Source organism: Dermacentor variabilis, chromosome 11 (assembly GCF_050947875.1).
Source record: "Dermacentor variabilis isolate Ectoservices chromosome 11, ASM5094787v1, whole genome shotgun sequence".
In the NCBI taxonomy this organism is placed as follows: Eukaryota; Metazoa; Arthropoda; class Arachnida; order Ixodida; family Ixodidae; genus Dermacentor; species Dermacentor variabilis.
Genome location: NC_134578.1, coordinates 117,664,712 through 117,682,867, shown reverse-complemented (window position 1 = coordinate 117,682,867; position 18,156 = coordinate 117,664,712). Strand labels below are relative to the sequence as shown.

General features: G+C 47.1%; 1 protein-coding gene across 1 annotated transcript; it reads left to right on the top strand.

Moving 5' to 3' along the window:
* Positions 1 to 6,972: 6,972 nt before the first annotated feature.
* LOC142563465 (uncharacterized) lies at positions 6,973 to 7,805 on the top strand. Its single transcript, XM_075674017.1, has 2 exons — positions 6,973 to 7,072; positions 7,270 to 7,805. Exons 1-2 carry the CDS (start codon positions 6,973 to 6,975, stop codon positions 7,803 to 7,805), a joined length of 636 nt encoding a protein of 211 aa, XP_075530132.1.
* Positions 7,806 to 18,156: the final 10,351 nt, after the last annotated feature.

Genomic DNA, 18,156 nt, shown 5'->3' with positions numbered 1-18,156 from the left:
GAAACTTTTCCTCGTATAGGTCACACCTATATCGCCGCCACACAGCCGTGCTTGAAGACAATGGCAGCAATTGCCATCAGCGGTCCTTCGAGCTTCCAAGTGTTGGATGTGGCGCTGAACTGCCATCAAGCGAAGAGTTTCTGCAAGAAATGGACAGCGCTGACATGTCAGACAATGACAGTGGTAATCCGCAGAAAGAAGCCTCCGCGAAAAATTTGCCATCACAGCAGAGGACAGCTCCAAATAACTTTGAGTGCTTTCTGCAACAAGCGAAATCTACCATATGGAATTTCTTCTTTTCGGTTACAGCACAACGTAGCTTGCCGCACGTTGCAGCTGGGAAGATATTTACAGAATTGAAAGTAGCGTTTGAGCTTGTGCTGAAGGCACGTGGCAAAGAGCTTGTGCACACAATGAAGGCAGTAGCAATGGGCCCTGAATTACAGAGTCTTCTTGACTGTTCATTTCTGCCTGAACTGTTTGATGGAATTGACAGCAAATGGAAACAGGAAAAATATGTAATACAGAATTTTCCATTTGTGCCAGCTGAAGAGCACTATGTAGGCAATGCTGCAAAGTATCATTACGTCCTGACCGTAATTCCTGACCGTAATTCCATGACCGTAATTCCTGACCGTAAAGCTCCTGACCGTAATTTGTCAGCTCCCTGACCTTGCAGCTCATTTGACGACGCCAAATATTGAGAGGCATGCACCCTCAGTGTACAAAGATTACACAGATGGCCTGGTGTACAGGGACCACCTGCGATCTGTCATTCTGGAGACCAGCACACACAGTATTATTCTTTTATTTTACACAGATGAGATAGAAGTGGTAAATCGCCTCGAAGCAAAACGAGGCAAGCACATGCTCCTTGCTGTATACTGTGGCTTGTTGAACCTCCACGACAAGTATAGATCCCAGCTTGACAATATCTATCTGATCATGCTTCTGCGCTATGTGCATGTCAATGATGATGATGATGTGTGGTGTTTTGTGGCGCAAGGGCCAGGTTTGGCCAAAGAGCGCCATGACAAGTGGTAATGTTAATGTATTATGGAAGATGTGACTTGGCTGTAAAGTGGCCTAAAATAGTCGCAGTAAAGTGCGTAAAATCTACGTGCTATAAAATTATGGCGATGACTAATGACGAATACTATGAACACTAGAATGCATTGGGAAAATGACGCAATGTACAAAATATGTGAGATGCTAAAATTTTCTAAGAGCACTACTGCCTCGCCAGAGCCCTTGAACCCAAGGGACGAGAGGCATGCGCTATGCGAAACAACTATCACAGCGCTATCCTCTATAGAGAGGAGGCACTACGAACGTATGGACTAATTACATGTAATACAACATCTTTCAGGAAACCTAGGACTGCGCTGGTATCAAAGAGCGGTTCTGCACCGAGTAACAAAACAGGATGAAGGGGGATGTGCTGCCGGTATGCTAAGGGAAAATGTTTCTTTCTGTCATATTCGGCTTCCCGACACTCCAGGAGGACGTGGAGGACGGTCAGCCTCTCCCCGCATCTACCACAGGTTGGAAGCTCATTTCCCGTGAGTAAAAAGTCATGCGTGCCAAAAGTGTGTCCTATTCTTAGACGACAGAATAGGACATCTGTCTGGCGTGATTTTGTTACAGGAGGCCAGAAACCTAATTGTGGCTTTATTACATGCAGGTTATTATTGGTTTCCAGGTCCCACAAGCGTTGCCAGTAGTTTCGCAGTTTCCTTCTTAAGAAAGGTTTCAGGTCTGAGACAGGGACTGCAGCGGTAGAATAAACAGTGTGTGATGCAATTGATGTGGCCATCTGGTCTGCTAGAACGTTACCCTGGATGCCCCTATTGCCAGGCACCCAGCATATAATCACATGCTGGTTAGATACATATGCTTTACATCAGACGGAATAGAGTTCAATTATTATAGGATTTTTGTGCTTACAGAACGACATCAATGACTTCACAACACTAAGGGAGTCCGTATATATAACTGATTTTTTGAGTTTTGATTTCCTTATATGCTTCACGGTCGACAATATTGCGTAGGCCTCAGCCGTGAAGATACTAGTTTCCGGATGCAATAAATCGGATTCCGAGAAGGATGGACCGACAGCTGCATATGACACCCCCTCGCGTGACTTCGATGCGTCTGTGTAAAACTCCGTGCAGGAGTGTTTGTATTGCAGTTCCCGGAAATGCATCTGGATTTCAATCTCTGGAGCGTGTTTTGTAACCTGCATGAAAGATATGTCGCATTTTATCATCTGCCACCCCCAGGGAGGTAGCAGCTTAGCTGGAGGCATTAGGCGGAGCTCGAGGAGTGGGACATGTATTTCATCACTAAGCTCCCTCACACACAGCGAGAAAGGCTGTCTTACGGAGGGACGATTACGAAAGAGTGTAGCATATGTCATGTCAATAACGGTATTAAAACACGGATGTTGAGGATTCGAGTGGACTTTCAGGAAATATGCTTGGCTGATGTATGTTCTCTGCAGATGAAGTGACCACTCATTCGATTCTACATATAAGCTTTGTATGGGACTCGTTCTGAAAGCACCAGTGGCCAGTCGGATTCCTAGATGGTGCACTGGGTCTAGCATCTTTAGTGCGCTCGGGGCGGCAGAGTGATAAATCACGGCACCATACTCTAGTCGCGATCGAATGAGGCTTTTATAGAGATTCATTAAACGCTTCCTGTCACTACCCCATGCAGTCTGGGATAGAAGTTTCATTATGTTCATTGTTTTCAGACATATTTCTTTAAGATGTTTATTGTGGGGTACGAAAGTGAGTCTGTAGTCAAGTATAACACCAAGAAACTTGTGCTCTGTGTTAACAGGTATTTGTTGTCCGCCCAGTTCTAAGCACGGATCTGGGATCATTCCTCTGTTTCTTGCAAAAAGGACACAAGAGCTTTTGTTAGGATTGATCTTAAATCCATGCCTGTCTACCCACATTGACAGTTTGTTCAGGCCATGCTGTACCTGTCTCTCGCATACAGCGAGGTTACAGAATTTGAAAGCTATTTGTATGTCGTCCACGCAAACAGAATAAAAGATTGCCGGTGGTAATGAAGCGCGAAGCGTGCTCCTCTTCACGATGAAGAGTGTGCAGCTTAGCACGCCTCCTTGGGGTACACCCGTTTCTTGCGTAAAAGGACGCGAAAGTACATTACCGACCTTTACCCGGAAGGTACGACTGGACAGATAGCTTTCTATGAGGTTTAGCATATTCCCATGGATGCCCATTTCTGACAGGTCCCTTAAGATTCCGTAACGCCACGTTGTATCATACGCCTTCTCCATATCGAGGAATATGGATAAGAAAAACTGTTTGTGTACAAATGCGTCTCGGATATTTGCTTCTACACGCACAAGATGGTCAGTTGTGGAGCGCCCATCTCGGAAGCCACACTGATAAGGATCAAGCATTTTGCTCTGTTCGAGGAAATGAATGACTCGCCGATTAATCATTTTTTCAAACACCTTACAAAGGTAACTTGTCAGGGCTATCGGGCGGTAACTTGCCACTGAGGAAGGATCTTTGCCTTGTTTCAAAACCGGGATCACAATGGCTTCTTTCCATGCAACCGGGAGGTATCCTGCAGCCCAAATTGTGTTGAAAATTGTGACTAGTGTAACTTGGGTGTCTTTATGTAAGTTTTGGATCATTTCATACATGATCCTGTCAGATCCCGGTGCAGAGCTCTTGCGTGCGCTCAATGCAGCTCTCAACTCGGCAATACTAAAAGGACAGTTGTATGGTTCATTCTGTTGACATTTTCTCATGAGTGGCTTACTTTCTTCTATTTGTTTATATTTCAGAAAGGATTGCGAGTAATGGTTGGCACTTGACACGCTCTCAAAGTGCTCCCCAAGTGAGTCCGCCTGATCTTGTAAGGTATCGACGTCTGTGTTTACCAAAGGCAGCACATATGCTTGTCGCCCTCTTATCCTATTGACCCTGTTCCTGGCTTTGGCCTCATCTCTGAACGAGTTAATACTCGATAGAAACTTCTGCCAACTTTCTCGTCTGGCCTGTCGGCGGGTTCGCCTGCCTTGGGATTTTACTTTTTTAAAGTTGCTAAGATTCTCCGGAGTGGGAGAAGCGCGTAGCAACCCCCACGCCCTGTTCTGTTTTTCACGAGCGATCCTACAATCGTCGTTCCACCACGGGACACGCCGTTTGCAGGCCAAGCCGTTTGCTTCTGATATGCATTCAGATGCGACATCTATTATGAATGATGTAAAGAACTCGGCTGCAGCATCAATTCCTAACGAAGACAGGTCAGCTGATGAGATACTAGTCAGAGATCGAAATTTCTCCCAATCAGCTGTCTCTTCCACCTAGGAGTGTGTGGTCGATATTCGTTTTCTTTCGGTGATCTTAGCTGTATAGGGAAGTGGTCGCTGCCGAAAGGGTTGTCGGTAACTTCCCATTCAAGTTCAGGCAGTACAGACGAGTAGACTATGCTAAGATCTATGGAAGAATAGCTTCTGTTTGCAAGAGAGTAATTAATATGTGTGTTCCTTCTTATTCAACAGACACGCACCAGAAGAGAAAACGAACTGTTCGACAAGACGTCCTCGCGCATCTATACGAGGGTCGCCCCACACGCATTGAAATCGCCAAGAACAACATAGGGTTCTGGCAATTCATCTATAAAGGACTGAGATTCATGTTTGCTTAGTTTATAACCCGGAGGTATATAAAGTGAGCAAAAAGTGATCAGTTTGTTTAGCAGAATAACTCGAACCGCCACTGCCTCAAGGGCCATTCGTAGCTGTAAACGTTGACAGGCTATGCTTTCTTGAATTACAATCGCAACACCGCCCGATGATGCAATAGCATCATCGTGATCTTTGCGAAAAGTAACGTGCTGTCGAAGAAAATGTGTTTGTTTTGGTTTTAAGTGTGTTTCCTGTAAACACAGCACTTTTGGATTGTGTTTATGGATGAGTTCTTGCACATCATCAAGATTCCCGAGAAGACCTCTGACATTCCATTGGATGATTTGTGTATCCATATTTAAAGAAAATTGGTGCTGTGTTTACGAAAACGAAAAGGATGCCTTAGATTACAGAGCTCTTTCGAGGCCCTGTAACAGGGGTTCTGCCCTTTTTGAAGCGTTCGAGCGAGTCTCGGCGCTCCTTAGGCGTTTGGTGCGCCTTGAGGACAGGTGTAGTGTCCATTGCCTCCTGTGAGACACCGGACAAGCGCTCTTGCGAGCGAGAGGTTTTCCGAGAGAGTCCTGCCCCGGAAGGCAAGACCCCTGCGCACACCAGCCCGGAGGTCGATGGAGCTCCCTGAGGGATTTGGCTGCGCTGGCCGCTGCCAGCGCTGGAAGGGGCCTCGGAGGTTGGGGCAGCCTCGGCTGCGGCCACCTTCGGGGTTGATGGCCCCGTCTGCTGGGTTGGCGGAGCAGCGCTAGCTGCAACCGCCGCGGGGGCAGTTGGCGTAGCTGCCGACTCACTGCTTGTGGGTCGGACAGCCGCCGGAGGCCGTTGTGACGCTGCCCACTGACGCGATACCCGCATGCGTGCCTCTTTGAACGATATGTTCTCTTTTACTTTGATCGTTACTATTTCCTTTTCTTTTTTCCAGGATGGGCACGACCGCGAGTACGCGGCGTGCTCCCCATCACAGTTTACACAGTGGAGAGCATTCTCACAAGCTTCACATGTGTGTTCGTGGGCACTGCATTTTGGACATGTTTGGCGGCCTCGGCAGCTCTGCGAGCTGTGACCGAAGCGCTGGCATTTGAAACATCGGAGTGGATTTGGCACGTACGGCCTAACACGGAGCTTGATGTACCCGGCCTCGATTGACTCGGGCAAGATACTTGATACAAAAGTAATTATTAGGTGCTTCGTCTGAATCTCTTTACCATCCCACCTCATCTTAATTCTTTTGACATTGATCACATTTTGCTCACTGAACCCCTCCAGGAGTTCCGCTTCAGTCAGCTCAAGCAAATCATCATCTGACACAACACCACGGGTGATGTTCATTGTACGGTGCGGGGTTACTGTTATGGGGATTTCCCCAAATGACACTAGTTGAGGTAGTTTCTCATATTGTTTTACATCGCGGAGCTCCAAGAGGAGGTCGCCGCTTGCCATCCTCGATACCTTGTAACCTGGGCCAAAACATCAATCAGGGACTTTGAAACAAGGAATGGCGAAATGGTTCGCACTGCTTTGTTTGACTTTTCAGAGTCAATAACATGAAAGCGGGGAAAATTCTGTATTTGGTGTCCGAAATACTGGAATAAATCTTCGGTGCGCCCTCGGTGCGCCCTCGTTTCTGAGGGCGATCAGGAAGTTTGGGGAAAGAAGTTTCCATGAAAATGTATAAAAATTCGACAACAGCGCCGACCGCCCACCACGGAGCCCAACGAGGGGACGCGGCAGAGCTTGCATGCAAGTCTGCACGACGCCAGTCGTACGCCGCCAATATAACCAAATATGGTGTACCCAAGGTTCGATAACCACACAGGGTTAACCCTTGCCGCCAAGGAGAAAGGAAGTAAATAGAAGAGAGAAGGAGACAGGAAAGGTGGAAAGTAAGGGAAAGACGAAGGTTGTAGGGAGAGAGAGAGACAGGAATTGTAGGGAGAGAGAGACAGACGATTGGGCATGGCGGCACCGCAGTGAACATGTCGAGTAACCCTTTCGTCTTCCTGATACAGGCGCTCGGCCTCCTGCTTTCCTGCGACTGTTTTGGGAGCGGAATCCGGACACACAACCGCACCGCATCAGCACTGACTTCTCCGCCGAATGCCGAGTGCTGCAAAGCACCACTTGCCGAGCTGGGTTGCGACGCCTTTCTTGGACACCTGGACCGACTGGCCTACGGCCCCTTCAGAAGCGTATCGGCCACACCAACGATATCGACACCATTCACCTATAAACAGCGCGACGTGCCTGACAACGGCATTGGGCATGCCGGCACCGTAGTGAACATGTCGAGTAACCCTTTCGTCTTCCTGATACAGGTGAGAAAACATTTTGGCAAATGTCACAAAAGTAACGACATCTTTCTTGTGGTGCTGCCGTGCCCAGGCAAAGTGTGTGAAACTGTGTGTGATTGTATAACGTCCTTGAGGTACTTACTGATGCTTGCTGGGGATGTACAAAGTAACCCCGGCCCTACTAATCAAGAAGTCTTGACCGAAATTTGCAGGGTGGCTGCTGACATGACTGATCTGAAGAATGACAACAAAGCTTTAACTGAATCTCTGAAAGCCATCCATGTGAAGTTAGATACTTAGATACAGTTAGAAACCTCGAGGGCAGAATAGCAGACGTTGAGGATAAAATAGCGACACTTGAAAATACCATTAGCAGTCTTGCACTCCAGGTTGATGATCTCGAAAATAGAAGCAGAAGATCAAACTTAATCTTTTATGGCATTCCGGAAGTAGAAAATGAGAAACCTGACGACCTCGAAAGAACAATCTCTGATAAGATCATCAAGGGTACCATCGGGGTCACGGTCTCGGGAATCGAGAGAATGCACCGCCTAGGTACTAAAGCGGAAAATAAAACACGACCTGTTATCCTCAAGTTGCAATGTTTCGAGGACAAGGCGAACATATTAAAGAACTGTTCCAAGCTAAAGAATTCCAACATATCTGTGGGTGAAGATTTTTCTATCCGTGTGCGTAACATCCGAAAAGAACTTTGGAACAGCAGCAAGAGCAACCGAAATAGGGGCAAAAAAGTTACACTTGTGTACGACAAGATTAAAATAAATGGCCAGGTTTACGTCTGGGACGAACATAAAGGAGCCTGAGTGCCCGTGGGAAAGAAACCTGCCGTCTCAAAGAAAAAAAAAACTGACTAAACATGAAACGCTCTCCAGCCTAGTGATAGTGAACATAAATGCCCGAATTGTTGTGAACAAAAGCACAGAACTTGAGGCATTTATTATAGAACATAGACCAGATATTTTAACAATAACCGAAACATGGCTTTCTCCTGATGTTCCAAGCAGCGATATCTTCCCTCCGGGTTATACTGTCATGCGCAAAGATAGGTCCTCTCGCGGTGGTGGCGTAGCAATTTTGATAAGGGAAAATATTTACGTCACACCTATGCCTGAAATGATTGATGCTGAAGCACTTTGGTGCAAAATCATGACAGATCGATCCTCCCTTTTTATAGGCACCATGTACCGGCCCCCTAATACTTCCTATGATATGCTACACGTGCTAGCAAATTATATGGGAAATCATTTTACACATACAACAAAGCTAATCCTTACGGGGGATTTCAACCTTGCTAGTATTGCACGGAACTCCCTTGATAACATAGCTGATACAACTCACGCAGAGGTACTCCTTGATCTTTGTTTTAATCTTGGCCTTAGACAAATCATACGAGAGCCTACACGTGCTACTGCAAAAAGCAGGAATGTACTCGATTTGACGTTTGTGAGTGATGCTATCGCAGAAGACAGTGTTTCATGGGAAGTTGTCGACGGCATATCGGACCACAAAGCTACTAAATGTTGCTTACTGTTAGGCGCACCTCCACCTACTCAAAAAAGGAGTACACGAATTTTCGACTGGGCGAATGCCGAGGATGTCAGCGTTCTTGATTATCTAGATCACTCTTACTCCACTTTTACAACGTTCTCGAATGATCATACAGTTTCAGTGAATGGATTATGGTCAACATTAGAAAGAATCATTCAGCACTGTTTATCAAAATGTATTCCCACAAATATCAAACCAGTACGTTGGACAAACCCTTGGATAACAAGAAACATAATACAAGTAAAGCGAAAAATTGCCAGATTAACGAAACTGAGAAATAACCTACCGCTACCAGGCTACACTATTAAAATACGCGAAAACTCCCTGGCACTAAAGGCAGCCGTAAAAAAGGCAAAAGATGAATACATGAATGTCACCTTAAGTAATTTTATCAAAACATCTCCGTCTAAGTTTTGGCGATACCTTAATTTAAAGTCACGTCAGACCAGTAATCCATCACCAACTGAAGCTATGGCAAAGGCTACAGAGTAAAATGAATACTTTATTTCAGTATCTACACAAGACAACAGTAGACAACCCAACCTTCAATCCCTTCCTAGCTACTCAGCAAAACTAGACGACTTAATCTTAAGCAGTCGGGAATTTTTTCCCTCTTACTTGAAATAGACCCAAAAAATCCTGTGGTCCTGACAACATACCAAATGCATTTTTGAAGCGCTACGCGGAATGGATGTCCAAGTTCTTACTGATTATTTTCTTTAAATCATTGCAAATGGGCGAGGTTCCGGTGAAATGGAAAACTCCTAAGGTTATCCCTATATATAAATCCGGTGACCCAACCAGCACAGCAAATTACCGACCAATCTCGCTTCCTTGTACTGCCGGCAAAATCCTTGAACATATAATCCTGAAACACATGGTGTCATTCGTAGAAAAAAAATTTAATTGTCCCTAATCAGCATGGTTTTAGAAAAGGATTGTCTACGACTACTCAATTAATCGAGACAATCCACGACTTAGCGATTACATTGGACAAATGCAGTCAAACGGACATGATATTCCTAGATATATCTAAAGCATTCGATCGAGTTTCCCATCCAAAGTTGCTTCAAAAACTTATCCACTACCTCGGTGACAACAACATCACCAAGTGGATAAAAAGTTATCTTACAGGTCGACGGCAATATGTATGTTTCAAAGACTACTCTTCGGATTTCGGCGATGTGCTATCTGGCGTCCCACAAGGTGCCGTTTTAGCTCCTATCCTCTTTCTTCTTTTTATCAATGATTTACACATTAATACTAGCGCCACAGTAAGAATCTTTGCAGATGACTATCTACAAGGAAATAACCTGTCGTGATGATCAGATAACCTTAAACAGTGCACTTGAAAATATAACACAATGGTGCCAAACGTGGCAGACGGTGATTAACACAGAGAAAACAGTTTGTATGACTGTAACGAATAAAAGAGCGCCCATGGACTACCCGTATTATTTACAAGGACAGATGTTAAAGAAAGTAGAAGAGTATAAATATTTAGGCGTCATAATTTCATCAGATCTTAAATGGGACAAGCAGGTAACATATATATTGTGAATAAATCACTGGCAGTTCTATACTCGTTAAAACGCTCGCTCAGATCCGCATCAATAGATACTAAACGCTTAGCAAACCTGTCACTAGTTCGCTCTATACTGGAATGATGATGATGATGATGATATGTAGTGTTAATTGGCGCAAGGGCCAAGTGTGGCCAAAGAGCGCCAAGGCAGTGGTGATAAGTTCGCAATGTAGTTATGAGTTCTATGGGGTTAATGTAAAGTGGCTGTATAGGGGCCTTAAAAATAGTCTCTCTAGAGTGCGTAAAATATATCTCTAATAAGATTATGTCGATGACAAATGACGTGTTCAATGTGCAATAAAATTCATCGTGAAAGAGCGATGCAATACAGAAAATATATTGGATGGTGAAATTACGTGTAGCACCACTGCCTCGCCAGAGCCCTTGAAGCACAAGGGCCTAGAGGCATGTGCTATATGAAACAGCTATCGCAGCGGCATCCTCTAAAGAGAGGAGACACTACGAGTGTGTGGGGCTAATAACATGTATTACGACATCTTTCAGGAAGCCCAGGACTGCGTTGGTGTCAAACAGTGGTTCTGGGCCGAGTAACATTACTGGATGAAAGGGGATGTGCTGCAGGTATGCTAAGGGAAAATGTTTCTTTCAGATTCGGCTTTCCGACACTCCAGAAGGACGTGGAGGACGGTCAGCCTCTCCCCGCATCTACCACAGGTTGGAGGCTCGTTTCCGGTGAGTAAAAAGTTGTGTGTGCCAAATGTGTGTCCTATTCTTAGACGACAGAACAGGACATCTGTCCGGCGTGATTTTGTTACGGAAGGCCAGAATCCTAACAGTGGCTTTATCACGTGGAGCTTATTATTTGTTTCCGCGTCCCATAGGCGTTGCCAGTGGTTCCGTAGTTTCCTCCGTAAGAAGGGCTTCAGATCTGTGACAGGGACTGCGGCGGTGGAATTAACAGAATGCGATGCAACTGACGTGGCCATCTGGTCCGCCAGAACATTGCCTTCGATGCCCCTATGACCTGGCACCCAGCATATGATGACATGCAGGTTTCCTATATACGCTTTACACAGTACGGAGTAGAGTTCATTAATTACCGGATTTTTGTGGCTACAGAAAGACATCAAGGCCTTCACAACACTAAGGGAGTCCGTATATATAACTGATTTCTGGAGTTTTGATTTATTTATATGCTTTACGACCGACAGCAGTGCGTAAGCCTCAGCCGTAAAAATACTAGTTTCCGGATGCAGTACATCGGTTTCCGAGAAGGATGGACCGATGGCTGCATAGGACACCCCGTCGTGTGACTTCGATGCGTCTGTGTAGAACTCCGTGCAGGAGTATTTGTGCTGGAGTTCCAGGAAATGCATTTGGATTTCAATCTCTGGAGCGTGTTTTGTAACTTGCATGAAGGATATATCGCACTGTATCAGCTGCCCCTCCCAAGGAGGTAGCAGCTTGGCTGGATGCATTGGGCGAAGCTCAAGGATTGGGACACGCATTTCATCACTAAGCTCCCTCACACGCAGCGAGAAAGGCTGTCTTACGGAGGGACGATTATGAAAGAGTGTAGCATATGTCGTATCGTTAATGGTATTAAAACACGGATGTTGAGGATTAGAGTGGACTTTCAAAACGTATGTTTGGCTGATGTATGTTCTCTGCAGATGAAGTGACCACTCATTTGATTCTGCATATAAGCTTTCAACAGGACTTGTTCTGAAAGCTCCAGTTGCCAGTCGGATTCCTAGATGGTGGACCGGATCTAGCATCTTTAGCGCGCTCAGGCCTGCAGAATGATAGGTCACGGCACCGTAGTCCAACCGTGATCGGATGAGGCTCTTGTAAAGATTCATTAAACATTTCCTGTCGCTGCCCCATGTTGTGTGGGATAAAACTTTAGGTAAGTTCTTTGTTTTTAAGCATTTGACCTTGAGGTACTTTATATGTGGAATAAAAGTTAATTTCGAATCAAGTATGATGCCTAAGAAATTGTGTTCTTTGTTCACAGGAATTTGCTGACCATACATTTCGATACTGGGTTCCGCAATGAGGCCTCTCTTTCTTGTGAAAAGCACACATGAACTTTTGTTGGGTAACTTTAAATCCGTTTTCTTTTGCCCATTTTGACACTTTGTTCAAGCCCTGTTGAACTTGCCTCTCGCATACTGTAAGGTTGCAGGATTTGAAACCTATCTGTATGTCGTCTACGTAAACAGAATGAAAATGGCTGGCGGTAATGAAGCACGAAGGGTGCTCATTTTCACGACGAAGAGCGTGCAGCTAAGTACACCTCCTTGAGGTACACCAGTTTCCTGTATAAAAGGTCGCGACAATATATTGCAGACTTTCACGCGGAATGTACGGTTGGACAAATACCTTTCTATTAGGACGAGCATATTGCCACGGATGCCAATTCCCGACAAGTCTCTCAAGATTCCATAGCGCCACTTAGTGTCGTACGCCTTCTCCATATCGAGGAATAACGGATAGGAAATATTGTTTATGTAGAAAGGCGTCGCGAATCTTTCCCTCAATGCGCACAAGGTGATCGGTTGTGGACCGCCCTTTTCTGAAGCCACACTGAAAGGGATCGAGGATATTGAGTTCAAGGAAATGTACAAGTCTGCGGTTAACCATTTTTTCAAAAAGCTTACAAAGACAATTTGTAAGAGGTATCGGACGGTAACTTGCCGCCAAAGAAGGGTCTTTACCCTGCTTAAGAACAGGGACCACAATCGCTTCTTTCCATGTGGATGGGAGGTACCCGTAGCCCAAATAGCGTTGAAAAGCCTGAGTAGTTGTGATAGGAGTTTGGACGGTTTGAATGTCGTGGCCGAATGCGCGTGACTGCTGTGCGGCGGCGACGGACGAAGAAGAAGAGAAGAGCCGGTGTCTGGGCGGAGACGGCAGCCGTGCGATCTGCCTGAGCTGCCTGGGCTGGCCTTCCGAACGAGCCGAGCAGTCATCTACCCAAGGCCGGTGTTCCTGGGTGTGCTGGCAGAACAGGCCGGGCTGTCCTTGGTCGTCAACCGGCCTGCTCCACTGCTGGGCGAGCATCCGACACCGGCATGTTCCGGTGCAGCTAAGCCTTCCGAACGGTCTACCCTGTGGCGGGCCGACGTCCCGACCCTGCTGTCGCGCGAGTGGCTCGTCGTGTGCCGGGCACCCGCCCCGGCCTCCAGCACCTGCGCCACTCGCCGCTCGAGATTCATCTCTGCGCCTCTTCGTGCCGTGAGTGTGTGATACCGACGCGCTATCGGACGCCTTCCTACATTGACGCTGAGCGTGACGATACTTACGCGACAGACATTTATGAAAGGAACTGTGTGTGTGTTATCGTGTACGTTATCCTAGTCCCGTCCCCGTGTCATTAAAGCCTCTCTGTGTTCATTGTACCATCCCTGTGTGCTTGAGGCCTGGGCCCACATCCTCCTATCACAAATTTTGGCGAGCCTGCCAGGATATTCAAACGCACAGGAGGAGCGATGGAGATCGAGAGGTTGTACGCCATAGGGAAAGAGCTAGGAATGACAGGAGCGGAGTTAAAGCGTTGGATTGATACAGAAATCGTGAGGGAACGCGACCAGCGCGCCCAACATCGGGAAGACGCGAAAGCGCAGGCGCTGGAGGCCGAAGCGCAGGCAGAACAAGAGCGCCTACGACTAGAAGCGGAAGAACGAGTGCTAAAGCTCAAGATCGAGCTCCAGGAAAAGACTGCTGGCGTACAAAGCGCACAGAGTGACAGCACTACGGAACAGTCGGTTACCAGGGCGGCTCCTGAGCTATTCAGTCCTCATAAGTTGATCCCGCTCTTTAACGAAGCCCAGGATGATTTAGACGCTTACTTGCAACGTTTTGAGCGAGTGGCAACAAGTCAAGAATGGCCCCGCGCAAAATGGGCGCTCTCCCTCAGCCTCTGCCTGACAGGAGAAGCGTTGACGGTCATAGGACGGCTTGATTCTAATGCAGCCCTAGACTACGACCAGCTGAAGGCTACTCTCCTTCAGCGCTTTCGGTGCACTGCTGAGGGATACCGAGAAAAGTTTCGAAACGCAAGGCCCGAAGACAAAGAGACTGGCCTACAATATGCAGGTAGAATATCGGGCTACTTTGACCACTGGCTTGAAATGTCCCATATTGAGAGGACCTTCGACTCCCTCAGGGACACCATGATTGCTGAACAGTTTTTGAGAAGATGTTCTGCGTCGCTGCGAATGTTCCTGAAAGAAAGGAACTGTAATACCCTCGCTATGTTGTCAAAGAATGCCGATTGTTTTATAGAGGCACAAAACCTGACCAATCTAGGTAGAGAAAAGTTATGCAAGGAGGTCGTGTTACACTCTGCTCGCAAGAATGAACCTCCAACAGCTATGCCACGTGCAACTAATCGGTCCTTCCTCTGTGATAAAGCGGGACATCGAGCTTCGGAGTGCTGGTCCCGGACTAAAGAGAACTCTACAGGTCGCGGATGGTCCGGCAGAAAGAGACAAGGAGGTGAAGCCTCAAGAAGGGAAAATCAAGGACAAGCTTCGTGTACTCTGGCTCCGTCGCAAGCCGAAAAGCCGACAGAAGATGGTGGCGGATACGTAGTGCTTCAAGGTGGCGAAACGGTCCCAATAGTCAACATGACGTTAATGCGACAAGGCCCCAGATGTGACAGTGGAAATCTTCCAGTGGGAAGAGGCTTTCTCGAATCACAACCGGTGTCTGTCTTACGAGACACTGGCTGCAATACCGTGGTCGTGCGACTCTCTTTGGTACCTGAGGACAAAATGACAGGAACAAAAAGTCCCGTGTTCTTGCTGGACCGCACAATCCACTACTTACCGGAAGCGATAGTATGCTTAGAGAGTCCATTCTTTACCGGCGTTGCAAGAGTTAAATGTATGCGAGATCCCCTGTATGATGTGGTATTGGGAAACATTGAAGGTGCCCGTGCACCTGATGACCCGGCCAATTCATGGTCTCCGCTGAAACATAACAGCGACAAGACGAATTTTCCTGCCAACCGGATGTCATCCACCGCTCAAGCAGAGCTACCAGACGTAGAGGGCCAAACGTTGTCCGCAGCTAAAAACACGGCCGCCTCCTCGGGACATACAGAAGACTACGAGTCTGATACCGAGCTCGTTGCTGTGACAAAGGAAATGAAGATACGGTCGCTGCCTACACTGCCTGTCTCGCCATCCGCAGTCACTGGAATAGAGCAAGGCAAATTAAAAGCTTTACAGAGGAACGATGGGTCTCTGAGGGGATGCTTCGAAAAGGTAGGCAAGATTATGGTCGCGGATGGCCGCGCAAGCGAATATTACTTAAAGGATGACATTTTATACAGGAAGCACACAGTGTCAGGTGGGAAAATACTAGATCAGCTAGTCGTGCCAAAAGATCTCAGGGGGATGGTGATGAAATTGGCTCATGAAGGGATCCTCGCCGGTCACCAGGGTGTGACGAAAACGCTGGATCGAATTGTTGCTGAATTTTACTGGCCAGGGGTCCAGTCGGAGACGAAACGGTTTGTTAAATCGTGCGACGTCTGTCAACGAACGGTGCCGCGCCATTTAGTAGGACGCGCTCCGCTGGGTACGATGCCTGTAATTGACACTCCATTTGCTCGCGTAGGCATCGATATTATTGGTCCTTTATCCCCAACTTCCGATAAAGGCAACCGTTACATCCTCACTATGGTTGACTTCGCCACCAGATACCCTGACGCTGTCGCCCTGCCATCTACCGAGTCGAGAACTGTTGCGGAAGGACTCGTCGAAATGTTTTCCCGAGTGGGCTTGCCGCGGGAGATTGTCAGCGACCGGGGATCCTATTTCATGTCAGCTGTGATGAAGGAGTTCAGTCGTCTCCTGTCAATTAAGCAATTGCCTACCACGCCGTACCACCCCATGGCAAATGGATTAGTGGAACGATTTAACGGCACGCTAAAGCGTGCGCTCGGACGGATGTGCCAAGAGCGACCTAAATGTTGGGACCGCTACCTAGGCCCGCTACTCTTCGCGTACCGAGAAGTACCACAGAGCAGCATCGGTTACTCGCCATTTGAACTGTTGTATGGGCGCTATGTCCGTGGTCCGATGGCTGTGCTAAAGGAATTGTGGACAAATCCCCGTTTGGATAACGACATGAAATCTTCTTACGAATACATCATGGAACTGCGTCAACGGCTAGAGCGTACGTGCGCCATCGCCATGCAAGAGCTCACGAAAGCGAAACAGCAACAGAAAACGTATTATGACAGGAAAGCCAGGATGCGAGAGCTCAATCCTGGAGACAAAGTACTTGTTCTACTGCCTGGTGAAAGGAATAAGCTGATACTTATGTGGAAGGGACCTTTCCACGTTGTGGAAAGGAAAAGTCCGTTGGACTATGTTGTTGACCTTGGGAGCAGAACAACGGTATTTCATATAAATATGTTCAAAAAATATGAAGAGCGACCTAACAGCGAATTGCTTCAGGTAACAGCGACAACGGTGGGTACAGATGACACAAACGGGCTAGAGCTTGAAGAGACAACGCCGCCTTACCCGTCACTTATCCGAACGCAGACATCAAAAGACGTCGTCATTTCGAACCAACTGACTATGGACCAGCGACTCCAAGTTGAAGCTGTCCTTACAACCTACGACGATATATTCTCTGATCTACCTGGAAAGACTGATGTCCTGCAATGTCATTTGGAATTGACTACTACTGCGCCCATACAGGTCCGGCAATACCCCATGCCATTTGCTGTCAGAAATGCCGTGGAAAAAGAAGTCCAGGACATGCTGAAGTTAGGTATAATAGAAAAATCAAAGTCAGCATATCAGGCACCCATTGTGGTGGTCAAAAAGAAAGACGGCACAGTGCGCCTCTGCATAGACTTTCGAAAACTTAATCAAATTCTAGTTCCCGACTGTGAGCCCATTCCTAGAGCAGAGATGATGTTTGCCAGGCTCACTGGAAGTCATTATTTTTCTAAATTTGACTTCACAAAAGGGTACTGGCAAATACCCATGGCCCCTGAGTCCAAAGAAGCCACTGCATTTTCATGCGACTCTGGACTATACCAATTTAAGTACATGCCTTTTGGCATTAAGACAGCACCTGCTGTCTTCAACCGATTGATGAGGGAGGTTGTCGGAGACATACCTCACGTCTACTATTACTTCGACGACGTTCTTGTGGCAACAAAAACATGGGAAGAGCATTTAAAGACATTAAATTGCTTGTTTCACAGAGTGCGCACAGCCAAACTAGCCATAAAACCCAACAAAAGTGAAATCGGCTCCCCAACAACATGCTTCTTAGGCCATGTGGTAGGGCAAGGCGTTTTACAGCCCTTGAAAGACACCGCCAAGATCAACACTGCCAAACGACCTGGAACGAAGAAGGAGCTCAGGGCCTTCTTAGGACTAACGGGATATTACCGGGACTTTGTTCCGAACTACGCTGAGCTTGCCCATCCACTCACCGACCTTACGAAGAAGGGCTCTCCGAACCGGCTGAATTGGCAGACACCACACGAAGAGGCATTTATGCGATTAAAGGAGCTGTTGTCACAGCAGCCTATACTGAAGGCTCCAGACTTGAGCAGACACTTTGTGCTACGCACGGACGCCTCTTCGAGAAGTCTCGGAGCAGTTCTTTTGCAAGAACACGACGGGCGTTTTCATCCCGTGTCCTACGCTAGCCGGAAGCTTTTGCCACGTGAAGCTGCCTACTCCGCAATTGAGAGGGAGTGCCTCGCCATAGTGTGGGCTGTACAGAAATTTCATGTGTACCTTTACGGTAAACCATTCACCCTGCAGTCCGACCACCAACCGCTGCGATACCTAAATTCGGCGAAGCACGTCAACAGTCGCGTACTACGTTGGAGTTTACTCCTTATGGATTATGACTTTCATGTGGAGTATATTCGTGGATGTGATAACGTTGGTGCAGACTATCTAAGTAGAATAGCTACGGACACGGACTAATGTGTCATGAGAGTAATAATTTGAACTGTGTGACTTGTGATACTCCGTAGTGCTACCCTCCTCGACTTCTTGAACTTCGGG

What these genes read in the sequence shown, in the direction of transcription:
- LOC142563465 (XM_075674017.1), top strand. Translation starts at nt 6,973, where the DNA reads ATGTCGAGTAACCCTTTCGTCTTCCTGATACAGGTGAGAAAACATTTT. An exon ending in TGTGGTGCTGCCGTGCCCAG is followed by an intron (nt 7,073 to 7,269) that starts GCAAAGTGTGTG and finishes ATCCATGTGAAG; the next exon opens with TTAGATACTTAGATACAGTT.